This window comes from Phlebotomus argentipes, unplaced genomic scaffold (assembly GCF_947086385.1).
Source record: "Phlebotomus argentipes unplaced genomic scaffold, Phlebotomus argentipes genome assembly contig_5, whole genome shotgun sequence".
NCBI classification, from domain to species: domain Eukaryota; kingdom Metazoa; phylum Arthropoda; class Insecta; order Diptera; family Psychodidae; genus Phlebotomus; species Phlebotomus argentipes.
In genome coordinates, this window is record NW_026776165.1 from 8,274,698 (window position 1) to 8,289,117 (window position 14,420).

The window sequence follows — 14,420 nt, forward strand, 5'->3', positions numbered from 1 at the left end:
CCAGGATTTTTATGATTATTCAAGTGAAAATCTTCAAAATGTTAATTCAATGGAAAGTTTATTTCGAGTTTATTTCAAGTTTATTTATAAAGAAAAATGAGAATTTCACGAAATTTGACTCCTCAAACTGCATCTTCTCTTGGCTCTGCAAAGAGAGCAAAAATATAATTTCTGCAAATTTCAATGTTCCTCTAGCTCCTTCCTCATGTGACTTCCACAACAGTTGATAAGAAGAATCCGGGAGTATTATTTAATTATATGGACCAAATTGAGTAGCAAGCCATTCATATCCTTGGCGACGACGATCATCTCTTCGCATTGCTCTCGTGACAGGCTCTCGGCATCGTCCATATGTTGCTTTGCCTTAGTCCTTACTCTCTCGAGAAACTCCAGCCAACTCTTCATTTCATGCCAAATAATCAGTTCGCCGGGAGATGCAATTTGTCCCCTGATCTTTTCCTCCAGCATTCGCGCAGTAAAATTCAATTTCCCTGCGATAAAGCCGACTCTCCCCAACATATGAAGCAGCAGCGTCTGTAGCCTCTTAATATCCGCCATAGTGTCAGTCTTTGTTGCTTCTCTTTGGTCCTCCATTGTATCGATTTCACTGGTTTTTCGCGTAATTTTCACTAGCGTCGCGATCGCGAAAAAAGCAAAATGTCGTCTGACGTGAATTTTTTTTTTTGAATGTTTATTATGGCAAGAGCTTATCGCCATAAAGCCCTGCTAGTAGTGTTATACAATTATAACAGTTTCGTCTTTCAGCGTTTTCTTACCGTTCTTCCCGTTCTTCAATCTGCAATTCCTTACCACCCAATACATTTTTTCACCAGTAGCGTTGTTGAATGGGAGTTTTGAGAGTAGAAGGGATATAAATAAATGAATAGTTTATTTAATGTGGCTTGTAGAAGGGATATAATGGATTAGGAAAGTGCAGGCCAGGAAACTGTCGTCTAATGTGAAGTTGGCAATCATTCTTTATCACGGCGAGGCGAAAAGTTTCATGAAATTTTGATGAAATGTCACGCAACCTAATCTTCACACAGGTGCAGCGTCAATTTGGTAAGTTCTAGAACTTCTTGTTTTTGCTATGTTTTCCCGCGGCGTTTCCCAGTGAAAAGCGCCGAATATCGCTTGGAAATCTTCCTGAGTGCCTTCAGTTTGCCATCTAGTTTTCGAATGCGTGCGTTTTGTGTGCATTTACGAGGAATCGCCCTAAAATACCAGCTGTTTTGATCGCCTACTGGCGCTGCGCTTTGATGGCACTTTTCCTGCCAAACAATGGATAATTGTGGCGCACGGAAGCGCTTCAAGGCTGATATTCGCCTTTCACAGTCACACGAGAGGTAATTGTGAGCCGAAGGAGTCATTTTCTGGGATTTCTCTTGCAGAGAGTGAAGTACAGATTGAGGTTAAGTCATTCCGGAGTTCTATTTCCCCTTTGGGCGTTCAAACTGGAGACTGAAACATATCCTGAATTATCGAGTGCTGCTCTTGAGAGAATGGATGTCGACGGCCAGACATCCGACAATGTCATTCCACTGCCCTACCTGCCAGCAGCCTCGTCATCGGACTGGCAACTGATGCCCAGAATCGACGAGGCCTCGAACTCGGGCGACGTGAAGCTAGTTGACAGGCAGAAAACCGTGCTCCGGATCGCCTCCAGAGCTCACTAACGTCCCGCCTTTCCTCCGCAGGTTCATCAAGCTCGTGGACGAGCTGGACAATCGCGTGGAGAAGCTGCGGAAAGATGCCATAACGCTGCAGGAGAAGAAAGACTACTTGTCCATGTCGATGGACCTGCTGAAGAACAACGACCTGCTGACCAACCTGGAGGAGTACGAGCGTGAGGAGATCACGTGCTACATGCAGCGCGTGGGCTCTAGGCTCGCCACAGTCGAGCTGAACGTGAAAACGGTGCGCAACAGCGCCCAGGAGGAGTGCCTGCACCAGGTGAACGTCCTCATTGACTCCGTCATCTCCAACTCCGACGCCGTGATCTCACGCCAGCGCTGCCAAATGTTCCTCAACGCCTGCGAGGGCGCCCCCGAAGCCACCGGCTCGTCGCGCGACGCCCACGAGGTGAGCGTGGACAAGAAATTCGAGAGTTCCTTGCTGGGCTGCACGCTGGACGACCAGAAGACCATCAAGAAGCGCCTCAACGCACTTATTTCCTATCTCAACAAGCAGACCATCTCGGACTAACTCGACAACTACCGCTTAAGGCACTTACCCATTCTTTCCAACTCTTATGTTTAGTCTCAAATTTTGCGCGTGGAAGAGTTCCCACGCAAAAAAATCGTCTCCCGGGAATGGCGAGATGATCCACTGCAACCACTAATAAATTCATTAGTTAACCTTTCTGTGATTGAGCTCAAATTGGTGTCTTTTATTTGCACGATCAACAAGATTTGGTGCCTCTTCGGTGGACTATAAATCACCCAGAATTCCAGGACGTGAAAAATTAATTTCATTGAAAGCATCTCAATGTTCTGCATTTGTGAAATCGACTTTTGTGCACAAATTTAAGAATATAATGTAGGTCTAAGAACTTTGTGAATTTAATACTAAGAATTTATTTGATTAATAGAAAATCAAATGATATTTTCGAAAGTAAGAAGAATGTATTCAAAAGAATAAGATTTACATAAGAATTTATAATCATACTCGTGAGCATTGCTTTTGCCATATCTTTCACATTTTCTGTTCTTTTGATCAGCAATTATAACACAAGAGTCACTTTATGTTCTATTCAATGTTTTTAGTAATTTGGAATGAAAATATTTTATATTTCAGAACTTTCATTCGCGAACAACAATTCAGTGAAAAATTGCAAGTTTAACAGTGCTTTAAAATGTGATTTAAAGACAGAAAACTCACTACTTGAACCAATTGTTTTTAACTATACCAAAAGTCGACTTACAATACTTTTCTTCGCACCCTTCGATCGATCAACGATCGGCAAGAGTGCTTTTTGGCCATTGAGACACTTTTTCCCAGTACACTGATAAAAAAAAATCCCATTTCGGCAGTTGCGCGTTTTCAGTCTTATTCGGTGAATTGACAACGTCCGGACGAATGGGCGGATCAGAAGCAGCACATGAAGTGATCCGGAGGACAGCGAGCGATGGACAGCTGCATCTTCTGGCACTTCCAGATGCTCTCGCAGCGGCACTTGGACTTGTAGCCGCGATACTTGCTGCTCTTCGTCGGCTTGGTGTCCGCCAGCACGCGCACGACGCTCGGCGGCAGATCCGTGGCGATGCTGTGGATCTTCCTGGTACGCGGCGGCGGCGCAGAGGCGCTGAGAACGCGGATGTCGAGCAACTGATCCGGCGCCTGCAAGAGCTTGAACTGCGCCTCGGCGACGGAGAGCAGTGCCAGGAGGACGAGAGAGACGATCATTGTGCGTGCGTGCGCGCAAAGTGCCTGCCAATGACTGGAGTCTGGTGGCTTCCGCAGGTGACAAAGATCCACCGCGACCTTCCGCGCCAAGGCGAGTCACATCGCGCCGTCCAACTTGTCCAATTACCGCGGCGTCGTAATTCATTTTCGTCTCCTCCTCTTCAATTGCTAAATCGCTCTTGGTCTCATTTTGGTCTTATTGGCTCGCATTAAATTGCATGTATACAAAAAGAACAGTCACAGCTTTTATCGATATCTTTCCCACACTCTTATGTCCCACCTTCGCGGGGACTTCTCACACGGGCAGCGTGTTGCTCACGGAGCTCTTGAACATCTGCCCGAAGAACTTCATGCCGCTGACGCCGCCGGGAACGGACGAGATGATCATGCACAGCAGACAGATGATCTGCAGCACGGCGAACGTGAGCGTCAAGGCGGTGCTCTGCGCCCACATGGCGAAATACAGCGTGGCCAGGAGGCATCCCGTGTAACTGGCGGACAGCACAATCCTCTCGCGACTGAACATCTGCCGCAGCATGGCGCCAAAGCCGGACAGGAAGCCGAACGAGAGAATGAAGAAGAGGCTGCCGAGTGTGTAGAGCAGCGCGAACTTCCTGGACTTCAGCACCAGGATGGGAATGTAGAAGGTAGACAGGGTGAAGCAGAACAGCCCCAACGCCAGGCACGTGACGAAGGCGATAATCCGCTGGAGGCGCGATAATTTGGGACAGCAGGTGTCTTGAGTCTCCCTGAGCCAGCCATTGGCGGGCTCTTGGTCACTCTTGCGGAACAATTTCCCCACATCCGGCACCTTTATCTGCGGCAACTTCACGTCCACCTTGAAGGTCTTCTTCTGGTCGCTCTGCAGCAACAGGTATTCATCGAGATCTTGCTTCAAATTGGCCATTTTCCTGCCACTTTCCCACAAAACACCCACAAAAGCACAACACGTCACGTCAGTGAATCAGAGCGGAGCGAAGTTGGCCGCAATCGCTTTTTCGCCGCGGCGTGCTAGAGTGAGACAAGCATATGCAACCACCTGTTCAACTCTCTCTGTCGCACACTCAAAAGACAAAAGCTTCCTCGCGACTGTTTACATTTCTCAGGCTTTTCGCACATTTCTCCGCATTTTGCCCCACATTCCGTGCTGTGCCGCTTCCTGTCCACCTCCCGGGCCGGTTCACGTGTGCGCCAGATGTGGTGGAATATGAGATTGGCGGTGAAAGTGAGTATTTCGCCTCGCCGCGTGATTCCAGTGGCGCGTCATGGCTGAATTTCTGGGAATTCTCTGCTCTTGCAGGTGTTTCTGGACACCCACGGACGCTACTTGACTCAGTGAATTGGCATCACATCCCAATGGGGGCGTGCATGACGGTGGAGCGCGAGAAGATCACGGCCCGCCGCCGAAGTGAGGAGATTGACAAGCAGCTCGATGCCCTGGCCAAGGAGCACCCCAGAATCCTCAAGATCCTCCTGCTGGGCGCCGGTGAGAGCGGCAAGAGCACGCTGGTGAAGCAGATGAAGATCATCCACTCGGACGGCTTCACGGCCACCGAACTCAGTGCCTTCCGGCCGACCGTGCTAGACAATCTGCTGTCGTCCATGAAGTACGTCCTGAGCGGCATGGGGCTGCTGCGCATCAACCTGGAGCACTCGTCCAACAAGCTGTACGCCGAGGTGGTGCTCGCCAGTCCCAGCTGCTTCGACATGGAGTTCAAGATCGTGGAGAAAGTGCGCATGGCGCTGCGCATCCTGTGGAAGGATCGCGGCGTGCGCCTGGCCGTGGCCCGCGGCTACGACTACGAGCTCAACGACTCCGCACTGTATCTCTTCGACAACATGGACAGGATCTGCGCCGACAGCTACGTGCCCACGCCCACGGACGTCCTGCGCGCGCGCGTGCGCACGAACGGCATCATTGAGACGAATTTCCGCATCAACGACAACATCATCAGCATGTACGACGTGGGCGGGCAGCGTTCACAGCGCCGCAAATGGGTGTACTGCTTCGAGGACGTGCGCGCTGTGCTGTTCGTGGTGGCTCTGAGCGGCTTCGACATGACGCTGCTGGAGGACGCGACGGTGAATCGACTGGAGGAGAGCCTGAACCTATTTGAGCAGATCGTGAACAATCGCTGGTTCAAGGAGGCCAGCTTCGTGCTGTTCCTCAACAAGCTGGATCTGTTCAGGGAGAAGATCATGTCCTCTGGACGCCACTTGAGGCTCTTCTTCCCGGACTACAAGGGCCCGGACAAGAACATCGACGACGCGGCGCTCTTCATCCAGAACAAGTTTCTGCAGCGCAACCACAACGACAGGAAAGTCATCTGCCCGCACTTCACCACGGCCACGGACACGGCCAACGTGCAGACGGTCTTCCAGGTCGTGATGGAGACGGTGATCAAGGAGAATCTGGGCAACGTGACGCTGCTGTGAATCTGTGCCTTGCTGACCATCAAATCAATTGGATTCCGGTAAGACTTCCGAGCGAAAGATCACAAGAGATCTCGACTTGTTGGTGAAATTGAGGGGATTTTCCTGTGATCCTGTCGGAATTCCATTGGAAACTTGATTACTTCATATTGAAGCACTTCCAATACCGGTTTTCTTTTCGAAATGATTGTTTTGAACAGTCTGTTAAAAAATTACTGAATAATAGAAAAAAAATTATTTTTTGAGTTTATTTACAAAGAAAGTTTTGGTCTGATTTAAATGTAATTCTTTTTCTGGATTTTCTTGTATTTGAAGAAGTTACAGTTAACTTTAGAACAGGCAAAATTCAATACCTTTCAGTCAATTTCTTCTTCTTTGTTTAGTCTTTCATGTATTTCTTGACTTTATTGGGTGTTATTGACCAGAAAACACTCTGAAACATTTCCACTGAAGTATAAAAATGACAAGAATTTGCTCTCTATTTAATTCATACTCAAGCAGTTTTGCTTCTGATTTTCACTCTCATGTCTCGTCAAATAAATATTCAACATTTTCTAAGCCTCTTGATTCATATTGACTTATCTAGAGGCTTAACCATTGATTAACCTGTTAAACGGATCACAGGACAAACTCTCAGTGATCTCAAGACACACAAAAAGAAATCATTGAATCTCATTTAAATTATTTTACTAAGTTAAGTTACACATTTAGGCTTTTAACATCGGATCTTTTGTGATCTTTTGCGCGGTTTCCCAATCAAAATTCCCTGTCTTTCGATCATCTAGTGCCAAAATCCGGGATTTGCAATTTGACATTTCCGGAGATGATCAGTTTTTTTTTACAAAACGTTTTTATATTTCATAGAGTAGAATCGGTAGTTTGTAGTTTTTTTTTGAGAAGATCTCTTATCTGATTATGCGGCTCATTCCCAGTTTAACTGAGACATTTGTGACACTCAAACTGTGTCATGAAGTCTTTTTTTACAGTTTAGTGGTACATTTTTAGCACAAATGTCACTTGAATGCAACTTGTGACTCAGAATACCTCGAGACTGTGTTGAAGACTGAATGGCACACTTAACACACAACACATGTTACTGGAAATGAGGCCTTATATTTGTATTACTCGTTCACATATTGATCGAGCGTAGTTTAGAGACGAAAACACTTAAGGACGAACAACAACAAAAAAAAACATTGTGATCTTGCATTTTGATCGTATATAAATAGACATGTAGTATTTTTTACTTGGCATTTTTCCTCACGCGCTCCCTGAGGTGCAGCGGCACGTTGCCGCACAGGATGTTGAGGCAGAACTTGAGGCCCTCCTCGGCCGTGCAGAGCTGCAGGATGGGATAGAGATGGCCGTACTGGCGGATGAACTTCACGATGCGGCCGGTGCCTTTCTGGCCGAACTCGCGTGAGTACTGGAAGGCGGGCGTCTGGTTGTGCAGCGGCAGCGGCTCGGGCACGTGCAGCGGCACCGGCAGGGCGGAGTACATGGGGAAGTTTTCCAGGCACGCGCGGCACTGGCAGACGAATTGATAGCGGCGGTGCGTCTCTTTCTGGCGCGCCTCCTTGTCCATCAGGCTGTGGTGGTAGCCGTAGTTGTCCAGGATCTGCTCGCCGGCCGCGATGCTCTTCAGCGTGATCACGGCTGAGCCAGTGCCCACACAGATGCGCGTGACGTTGGGCGAGCAAGCGTGATTGATGAGGCTGTGGAAGCCATAGGCGGCCACACCGAACTCCGTCGGCGTCTCGGGATTGCTGGTGTCCTCAATCACGTGAATGCTGTGCATGTTGGTCGGTCCGGTGAGGCTGTGTCTGAACAGGACGTTCTTCAGCGCCTGCTGCGCCTCGCGCGTGGCGAGGAAGCGCTGTGCAAAGGGCAGCGAGCACTCCTTGAGCAGATGGAACATCAGCGACGCGATGGTGTACTTCTTGAAGAGATAATCCGCGCTGCGGAGATGCTCGTTCGTGGCCAGCGTGTGGATGGGCGTGTATCGCTCGACCGGCGTCATTTCCCCACTCCAATCGAAGCTGAACACATTCTTCTGCTCCTTGTCGATGTGCTGCAGCTCTTGGTCAATTTGAGCTGTATCTGGAAAGGCGCAGAAGGCATAAATAGCCGTTCGGAAGACAACCAGAAGACTCATGTCGAGGATCTTGAACAGAGATCCACTAATTGGACACTCGAACACGTGAAAGTCTCCATGAGCGCGCTCCTGGCACTCCTTGGAGCAGAACATCGTTTGCGTGCAGTTGTTGCAGGGCAGGAGGAGGTGAGGAACTTCGGCCAGACAATTGGCGCATCGCATGTACTTCTCCTCGTCCGCGAGGATCTTGCAGAAAGGCTCCTCCACGGCAATCACAGTGCCTGCAGCGATGTCTTGCTCCGTCACCACGTGTCTCCCGAACTGACTGTCCTCCCGCAGTGCTAGACACTTGGCCAGGAAGGGAATCTTCTCATTCACCGGCAGTTTGATTGTTGGCACGTATTTTTCCTTCTTGGAAGCACACATTTTCAGCTCTTCACAACACTTTGCCTCTCTTCGCTCCAGCTTCTCCTTCAGTCGCTCAGGATAGCCCATCTCTCTGGCCAGTCTGATGCTCTCCAGGCATTCCTGGAACATTCCCAACTCGAAGAACACAGCCGAACGATTTGCCAATCCAATGCTGAGATTCTCCGTGGATTTCGCATAGCAAATGCTTCTGTTGTACGCCTTGATGGCCTGCGTATACTCCTGAGCTTTGAGAGAGAAGAACGAGTTACCCACTTGTCGGAATTCCTCAGATTTGGCATCATCTTTCTCCTCCTCAAGATATCCAGCCTCCGGAAGAAGTTGCTGATCTCTCAGTAATTCATACACATAATCGATTTTATCACTGTTTGGCTGGTTCTTCTTTCTCATTTCCAGCAGATCGTGGGACACCTTGTCCAATTGCTGCTCCTCCTGCAGCTTCCGGATGATATCGAGATAGATCTCATGGTACAAATCCATGTTGCCTTATATGGTCATTAACGCATGTGCTCTTCTCACAGCCAATTCCCTGCAAAGCACATCCGTTTTCAATCATCTGCAGGAGGATATACTTGATTTGATTACTCACACGTCTCCCGGATCTCTCTGCTTTCCCAGGAAATCCACTTTCTGCTCACCGGCTGCGATTCTCCCTCTCTTCAAGATTATCCAAGCGAATTATCCAAGAGAGATTGAGGTTATGTCGCGTCCTCAGCGAATTTTCGCCACAGGAGTATTGATTGACAAAAAGGAGTGAGAAAAGCAGTAATTTCGTAATTTTTCCGGCTTTCCACCGTGCTTAAACTCGTGGAAAATAATGTCTCAAGTTGAGGTTGTTAGGAAAATCTCGAATTACCTTCAAGTGCCGGCTGGAAACTTATCGCAAAGCCGTGAGAAGGTTTGTTTTGATTCCATGTGGAGGTGTTTTGAGGATTCTAATGGCGATTTTCCACTTCTAGGTGGTCACAAGAACTCTCGATGACAAGACAAAGGTGTCGGGATTCTGCACAGTTGTCAGTAGCTTGGCAGGAAAGTACAGGAGTGTCGAGGAAGAGTGTTTAACACGACAATGGTTGGAGTATTGCAGTCTCTACGTGAATTCCACGTGTCTGGAGGGCAACAGAAGTCACCAGAGGAGCGTTCTGGAGGAGTTGAATGAGTATCTCGCCACGAGATCGTACTTTGTAGGTAATTCTCTATCTCTGGCCGATGTTGCCGTCTTCTATTCCATCGCCACCACTGTGGAAACCCTGCAAAACAGCGACAAGGAGCACTTTGTCCACCTCTCGCGATGGTTCGATCACGTTCAGCTCACGGACAGCGTCCGGCAAGATATGAGTCTGGTGAATTTCTCATCGCTGCGCAGTGTGCGTTAGATAGCGCCGTGTGATCTTCAATGCCATCACAATAAAACGAAAGATAATGGGAATTTTCACCTCTAACCTTTCCCTGTAGATTGTCACTTTTACGTGGCTTTTGTGGCCCAGTCGCAGGTCTATTTCTGGCTCCGCCAAATGGAGGACGAAGTGCGCTGTCTCAGCCATTCCCAGTTTGGCTCTCCGGGAGATGTGGTGCAGTTGGAGAAGGTGAAGCTGTCCGGGGAGCTGCAAGAGGCGGAGGTGTACCTGAAAATCCTTGCTTCGCCCGTGAATCCGGCCGATTTGATCACCATCACGGGCAACTATGCCATCAAGCCACTCCTGCCCAGTGTTCCCGGGAATGAGTGCGTCGCCAGGGTGATGAACATCGGCAGTGGCGTGAAGAATCTATCCGTGGGTGATCTCGTTGTGCCTTTCCGGAGTGGATTGGGAACATGGCGCTCCGCGGGTGTCTTCAATGCCACCGACTGGTTCCCAGTGCCTCACGACTTGGGCACTGTCGAGGCTGCCACGCTCACGGTGAATCCCACCACAGCTTATCGCATGCTGAAGGACTTCGCTGACCTCAAGCCAGGCGACACAGTGATCCAGAACGCGGCCAACAGCGCCGTGGGCCAGATTGTGTTGCAGATGTGCCGTAAGTGGGGCATCAATTGCATAGGTGTTGTGAGATCGCGGCCGGACATCGATACCCTGAAGGCAGCACTGAAATCTCTGGGCGCCAAGGACATTTTCACTGAGGAAGAATTCGCCACGACGGACATCTTCTCTGACACGCTTCTGTCGCCCAAATTGGCGCTCAATTGCGTCGGCGGCGAGAGTGCTGAGAATCTCCTGACCCATCTGGCGCACGGCGGCACCTTTGTCACGTACGGCTGCATCTCCAAGAAGCCCACAACGATTCCAGCCTCCGTTTTCATCTATCGCAACATCAAGTGCTGCGGCTTTTGGCGCACAAACTGGACGAGCGAGAATCACGGCAGTCCCGAGCGCGTCCGCATGCTGGAGGAGATTGTGGCCATGTACCAAGCTGGGGAGCTCCAAGTGCCGCCGACAGAGTTCGTGCCCATCGAGAACTTCCGGGAAGCCTTCGAGGGTGTTCAAGGGAAAAAGTGTATTCTAACCTACGAATAAACGAACAAAAGGGATCAATTGTCGGGTGTTTCTGTGTCCAGGAGTTGCAACAGTTGCTCATGCGGTGTGAGTTCACACTCTTCGCTGGCTTCTGCGCGGGACTGCGCTGGCGGAAAGCCCAGATTCTGCAGGCGAGTCGCGATGGTGTCTTCCGAAGTGATTCTGACAAATTCATGCGACTTCTGTGGCGCTTCCGGATCTCTACTCGGCTCTTCCTCGCTTCCATCGCTCAGAATGATGTTGTCCAGCAGGCAGTACGTCGACTGATGCATTCCCTCGTCGCTCACCACAGTCAGCTGATCCGCCAGCGTGGAGAGATCGTGCGAGTCCACTTGCAGGGCGGACAGGGATGTCTGCTGTCCAGCGGTTCGACTTCTGCCCACATTTGCACTCTTGGCGTAGATATTCTCGCCGATCGTCATGGTGTAGAACTGCCTGGGATCGTCCTCGCCCACTTCCGTGAACCGCCCGTCGTTCTGCTGCAATCCCAGGCGCAACAAAATGCTGATCTTCACGCGGAACGGCCGCAGCCACTTCACCAAGGATCGCATAAGGGCTAGTCTTTCCGGGCACTCGAGTGTGTCCCAGTGATCGATGACCGTCTTCTTGGCACAGTCAATCAAGATGGACTTCCTCATCTCCGTCATCAGCCTCCCAATGCCATCCAGGTGCCGCAGCGTGATGTCCAGGAGTTTCTCTGGCTGATAGGCGGCAATGTGAAGTTGCCACTTGAGCAGCATCACCATCAAATCCCACAGCTTGTCGTAGGAATTCGTGTCCAGGCGCATGAGAGAGCAGCTCGCAATATCCCACATCAGCAGGCGGCATTGCTGGCTGGTCAGCAGATTCTCAGGACCTTCGGTGGAGCTGATGAGTTGCGTGAGGAACTTGGGATCCAGCAAAACTCCAGTCAAGTCGCGCAGAACTGCAAAGAAGTCATGATTTGTGACCTTTGGTCAGGGAATGTGTGAGGATTTCGTACCTTGGGCAGATTTGTCCAGATTCACGGATTGCGCCTTGAGTCTCTGGTCAATCACGTACAACATCTCACAGCCGAGATTTATCACCAGCAAGACATTTGCTCTGGACATTTTGCTCACTCTTACTCTATGTGTTTGTGTTAGGAAAATCTCCTTGGAAACGACCTGAAAACTCTCCTTGAATCTGGGTTTCTCAGCACTGAATCATAAAATCTAGGGCACATCTGGGGTATTGAGAAACCCCTTTGAATACCGCGACAATCTCTTGGGCAACTTAGATGTCTGAAACCAGGTGAGCATCAGGTGAATCTTTGTGTCCTGAAACATTCTGCTTTTCACAAAATTTTGTCGTTACTTTAATGCCGCCGCCGCTATACAAAAAGAAGCGGCTGCCGCCGATTTATTTTGCTCCGGCTCAAATTTCTCTACAATGCAAAATCACAAATTAAAGCTGCGTAAAGTCCAGGATGAACTTCTGTCCAATGAATCCCTGAAAGGCCATGGCATTCGCCAGGGCGTCTCGGTAGTTCTGCACAGGCACAATTTCTGCGCGAGGCCCCCGGAAACTGCCCTCCTCGATGAACTCCACGAGATCCCGGAACATTTTCTCGCGCTCGGGCGTCTCTTGATTGTCTCTCGTCCACCTGGTCATCCAGAAGCCGCGGAAGGAGATGTCCTTGAAGATCAGGTGACCCGTGGGCACGGTCACGGGCTCCCTGGACATGCCGCCGTACGTCACGACGACTCCTCCATCCGCCACATGGCGCAGCATCTCCAGTGCGCTTTTGCCGCCCACGCAATTTAGCGCCAGCTTTGGCTTTTTGACCTGGCCACTCTTGAACAGGTCCGTCGTGCGCACCTCCTCTTCCGTCAGTACCCAATCCGCCCCCAAATCCCGCAGAAAGGCGCGCAGATCGTCGATTTCCGGGCGATTCCGCACGATTCCCACACTCTTGAGGCCCCACTTGCGACACAGCTGGAAGACGGCCTGTCCTACAGCGCTGTTGGCTCCGTTCTGGAGCACTGTGTCGCCCGGCTTGAGATCAGCGAAGTCCTTCAGCATGCGATAAGCCGTGGTGGGATTCACCGTGAGTGTAGAGGCTTCGACAGCGCCCAGGCTCTTGGGCACTCTGAACAGGGCATTGCAGGGATAGTTGGCGTGCGAGCACCACGTGCCAATGCCTGTCTTGGAGGGAATGACACGATCTCCAACAGCAAGATTCCTGACATTGGCGCCAAGTTCCGTGACTTCTGCCAGGCATTCATTGCCTCCGATTGCAGGCAGAGGCGGCTTCACTGGGTATTTTCCTGCAAAGACAGACAGACAGTTTTATCAGCGGAGTTCTCAGTGCCTGGAAGAGTCGCAATTACCTTGAATTGTGTTGATATCAGCTGGATTTATGGGCGCTGCGAGAATCTTCACCGTCACTTCATTGGCCTGTGGGGATTCCAACTTCTCCTCCACTTTCTTTACCACTTCTGCCGGCTCGCCAAACTCCGAGTAGACTAGTCTCGTGGCCAGGACACTCATGTGTCTCCGGGCAGTTTGAAAAACACGGCAAATCATCCTGTTTTTCGCCTCGTTGTTTTGATTTAGCGATGACACTTCGCCGGGTCGCCATTTTCGCCGGAAGGTCATTTGATTGTTTTGCATTCTGGGCGATCTCATTGTTTTTGTGGCACTCTCCCAGTAAATTATCCTCTGGAAGCTTTCGCATATCTTCCAGGATGGTCTTCTACTTCACCAGCAATGTGGTCAATCCGCCGGTGACTTTCTTCATGGGACTGGATAAATATGAGAGTGAGAAGAGCCATTATAGAGGTTATGTTAGCAGTTTGCTGACTTCCTGGACTTTGCAGATGAAGAGCTGATCAAGTGGGGCTGGCCTGAGGATGTGTGGTTTCACGTGGACAAGATATCTTCCGCTCATGTGTATCTCCGCTTGCAGAAGGTATGAAGATTCACTGTGAAGATTGTTTGTTTACTGTGCTATTCCTGGACTTGAACAGGGACAGACCATCGATGACATCCCTTCATCGGTTCTGGACGATGCTTGTCAGCTCGTGAAGGCCAACAGCATTCAAGGCAACAAGATCAACAACTTGGACATTGTGTACACAATGTGGGAGAACCTGAAGAAGACGGCCGGAATGGATGTTGGTCATGTGGCGTTTCATCGGGACAAGGATGTGCGGAAGATTCGGGTGGAGAAGCGCATCAATGACGTGGTGAATCGTCTTAATAAGACAAAGACTGAGGCTCATCCAGACTTCCGGGCGGAGCGGGAGGCGCGCGATGCCGTCGAGCGGGAGGACAACAAGCGGCAGCTGCAGCTGCAGAAGGAGCGGGAAAAGGAGGAGATCAGGCGCAAGAAGGAGGAAGCTGAGCTCAGGAGCTATACTAGTCTCATGAAATCCGACAAAATGACCTCCAACTACGATGACGGCAATGATTCCGATGAATTTATGTGAAAAAATCTCCTGCAAAATATAAATCCGTCTGTTATACAGAGATTCCCCGCTTTATAACAGGTTTGCCGCGTGCGGCGAATCGTTTGAAGAGTTCGC

At 50.0% G+C, this 14,420-nt stretch overlaps 9 protein-coding genes across 10 annotated transcripts; 5 read left to right on the top strand and 4 right to left on the bottom strand.

Moving 5' to 3' along the window:
• Window positions 1-1,023: 1,023 nt before the first annotated feature.
• LOC132266151 (BAG family molecular chaperone regulator 2) lies at window positions 1,024-2,240 on the top strand. 2 transcript variants are annotated; one of them, XM_059767002.1, is made up of 3 exons: window positions 1,024-1,062; window positions 1,392-1,636; window positions 1,698-2,240. In XM_059767002.1, exons 2-3 carry the CDS (start codon window positions 1,503-1,505, stop codon window positions 2,203-2,205), a joined length of 642 nt encoding a protein of 213 aa, XP_059622985.1. In that variant the 5' UTR covers window positions 1,024-1,062; window positions 1,392-1,502; the 3' UTR covers window positions 2,206-2,240. The 2 variants fall into 2 exon arrangements, with proteins under 2 accessions (XP_059622985.1, XP_059622986.1); XM_059767003.1 differs by lacking the exon at window positions 1,392-1,636 and having other exon boundaries at window positions 1,033-1,346.
• A 128-nt stretch (window positions 2,241-2,368) lies between these two features.
• On the bottom strand, window positions 2,369-4,375 carry LOC132266152 (uncharacterized). Its single transcript, XM_059767004.1, has one exon. The coding sequence runs from the start codon at window positions 4,310-4,312 to the stop codon at window positions 3,701-3,703; it is 612 nt and encodes a 203-aa protein (XP_059622987.1). The 5' UTR covers window positions 4,313-4,375; the 3' UTR covers window positions 2,369-3,700.
• Window positions 4,376-4,493: 118 nt separating this feature from the next.
• On the top strand, window positions 4,494-7,082 carry LOC132255840 (guanine nucleotide-binding protein G(o) subunit alpha-like). Its single transcript, XM_059752011.1, has 2 exons — window positions 4,494-4,630; window positions 4,706-7,082. Exon 2 carries the CDS (start codon window positions 4,762-4,764, stop codon window positions 5,839-5,841), a length of 1,080 nt encoding a protein of 359 aa, XP_059607994.1. The 5' UTR covers window positions 4,494-4,630; window positions 4,706-4,761; the 3' UTR covers window positions 5,842-7,082.
• Window positions 7,082-9,046, bottom strand: LOC132255838 (SET and MYND domain-containing protein 4). Its single transcript, XM_059752008.1, has 2 exons — window positions 8,949-9,046; window positions 7,082-8,888 (listed from the first exon to the last, which is right to left on the bottom strand). Exon 2 carries the CDS (start codon window positions 8,837-8,839, stop codon window positions 7,082-7,084), a length of 1,758 nt encoding a protein of 585 aa, XP_059607991.1. The 5' UTR covers window positions 8,840-8,888; window positions 8,949-9,046.
• A 102-nt stretch (window positions 9,047-9,148) lies between these two features.
• On the top strand, window positions 9,149-9,758 carry LOC132255843 (eukaryotic translation elongation factor 1 epsilon-1). The gene is made up of 2 exons (XM_059752014.1): window positions 9,149-9,257; window positions 9,319-9,758. Exons 1-2 carry the CDS (start codon window positions 9,177-9,179, stop codon window positions 9,733-9,735), a joined length of 498 nt encoding a protein of 165 aa, XP_059607997.1. The 5' UTR covers window positions 9,149-9,176; the 3' UTR covers window positions 9,736-9,758.
• A 115-nt stretch (window positions 9,759-9,873) lies between these two features.
• LOC132255936 (enoyl-[acyl-carrier-protein] reductase, mitochondrial-like) lies at window positions 9,874-10,872 on the top strand. Its single transcript, XM_059752108.1, has one exon. It carries the CDS (start codon window positions 9,874-9,876, stop codon window positions 10,870-10,872), a length of 999 nt encoding a protein of 332 aa, XP_059608091.1.
• Window positions 10,873-10,886: 14 nt separating this feature from the next.
• LOC132255841 (protein OSCP1) lies at window positions 10,887-11,985 on the bottom strand. The gene is made up of 2 exons (XM_059752012.1): window positions 11,855-11,985; window positions 10,887-11,797 (listed from the first exon to the last, which is right to left on the bottom strand). Exons 1-2 carry the CDS (start codon window positions 11,961-11,963, stop codon window positions 10,887-10,889), a joined length of 1,020 nt encoding a protein of 339 aa, XP_059607995.1. The 5' UTR covers window positions 11,964-11,985.
• Window positions 11,986-12,169: 184 nt separating this feature from the next.
• On the bottom strand, window positions 12,170-13,521 carry LOC132255839 (enoyl-[acyl-carrier-protein] reductase, mitochondrial). The gene is made up of 2 exons (XM_059752009.1): window positions 13,224-13,521; window positions 12,170-13,160 (listed from the first exon to the last, which is right to left on the bottom strand). Exons 1-2 carry the CDS (start codon window positions 13,519-13,521, stop codon window positions 12,298-12,300), a joined length of 1,161 nt encoding a protein of 386 aa, XP_059607992.1. The 3' UTR covers window positions 12,170-12,297.
• Window positions 13,522-13,543: 22 nt separating this feature from the next.
• On the top strand, window positions 13,544-14,366 carry LOC132255842 (coiled-coil domain-containing protein 25). Its single transcript, XM_059752013.1, has 3 exons — window positions 13,544-13,653; window positions 13,713-13,804; window positions 13,863-14,366. The coding sequence occupies exons 1-3, from the start codon at window positions 13,581-13,583 to the stop codon at window positions 14,322-14,324; spliced, it is 627 nt and encodes a 208-aa protein (XP_059607996.1). The 5' UTR covers window positions 13,544-13,580; the 3' UTR covers window positions 14,325-14,366.
• Window positions 14,367-14,420: the final 54 nt, after the last annotated feature.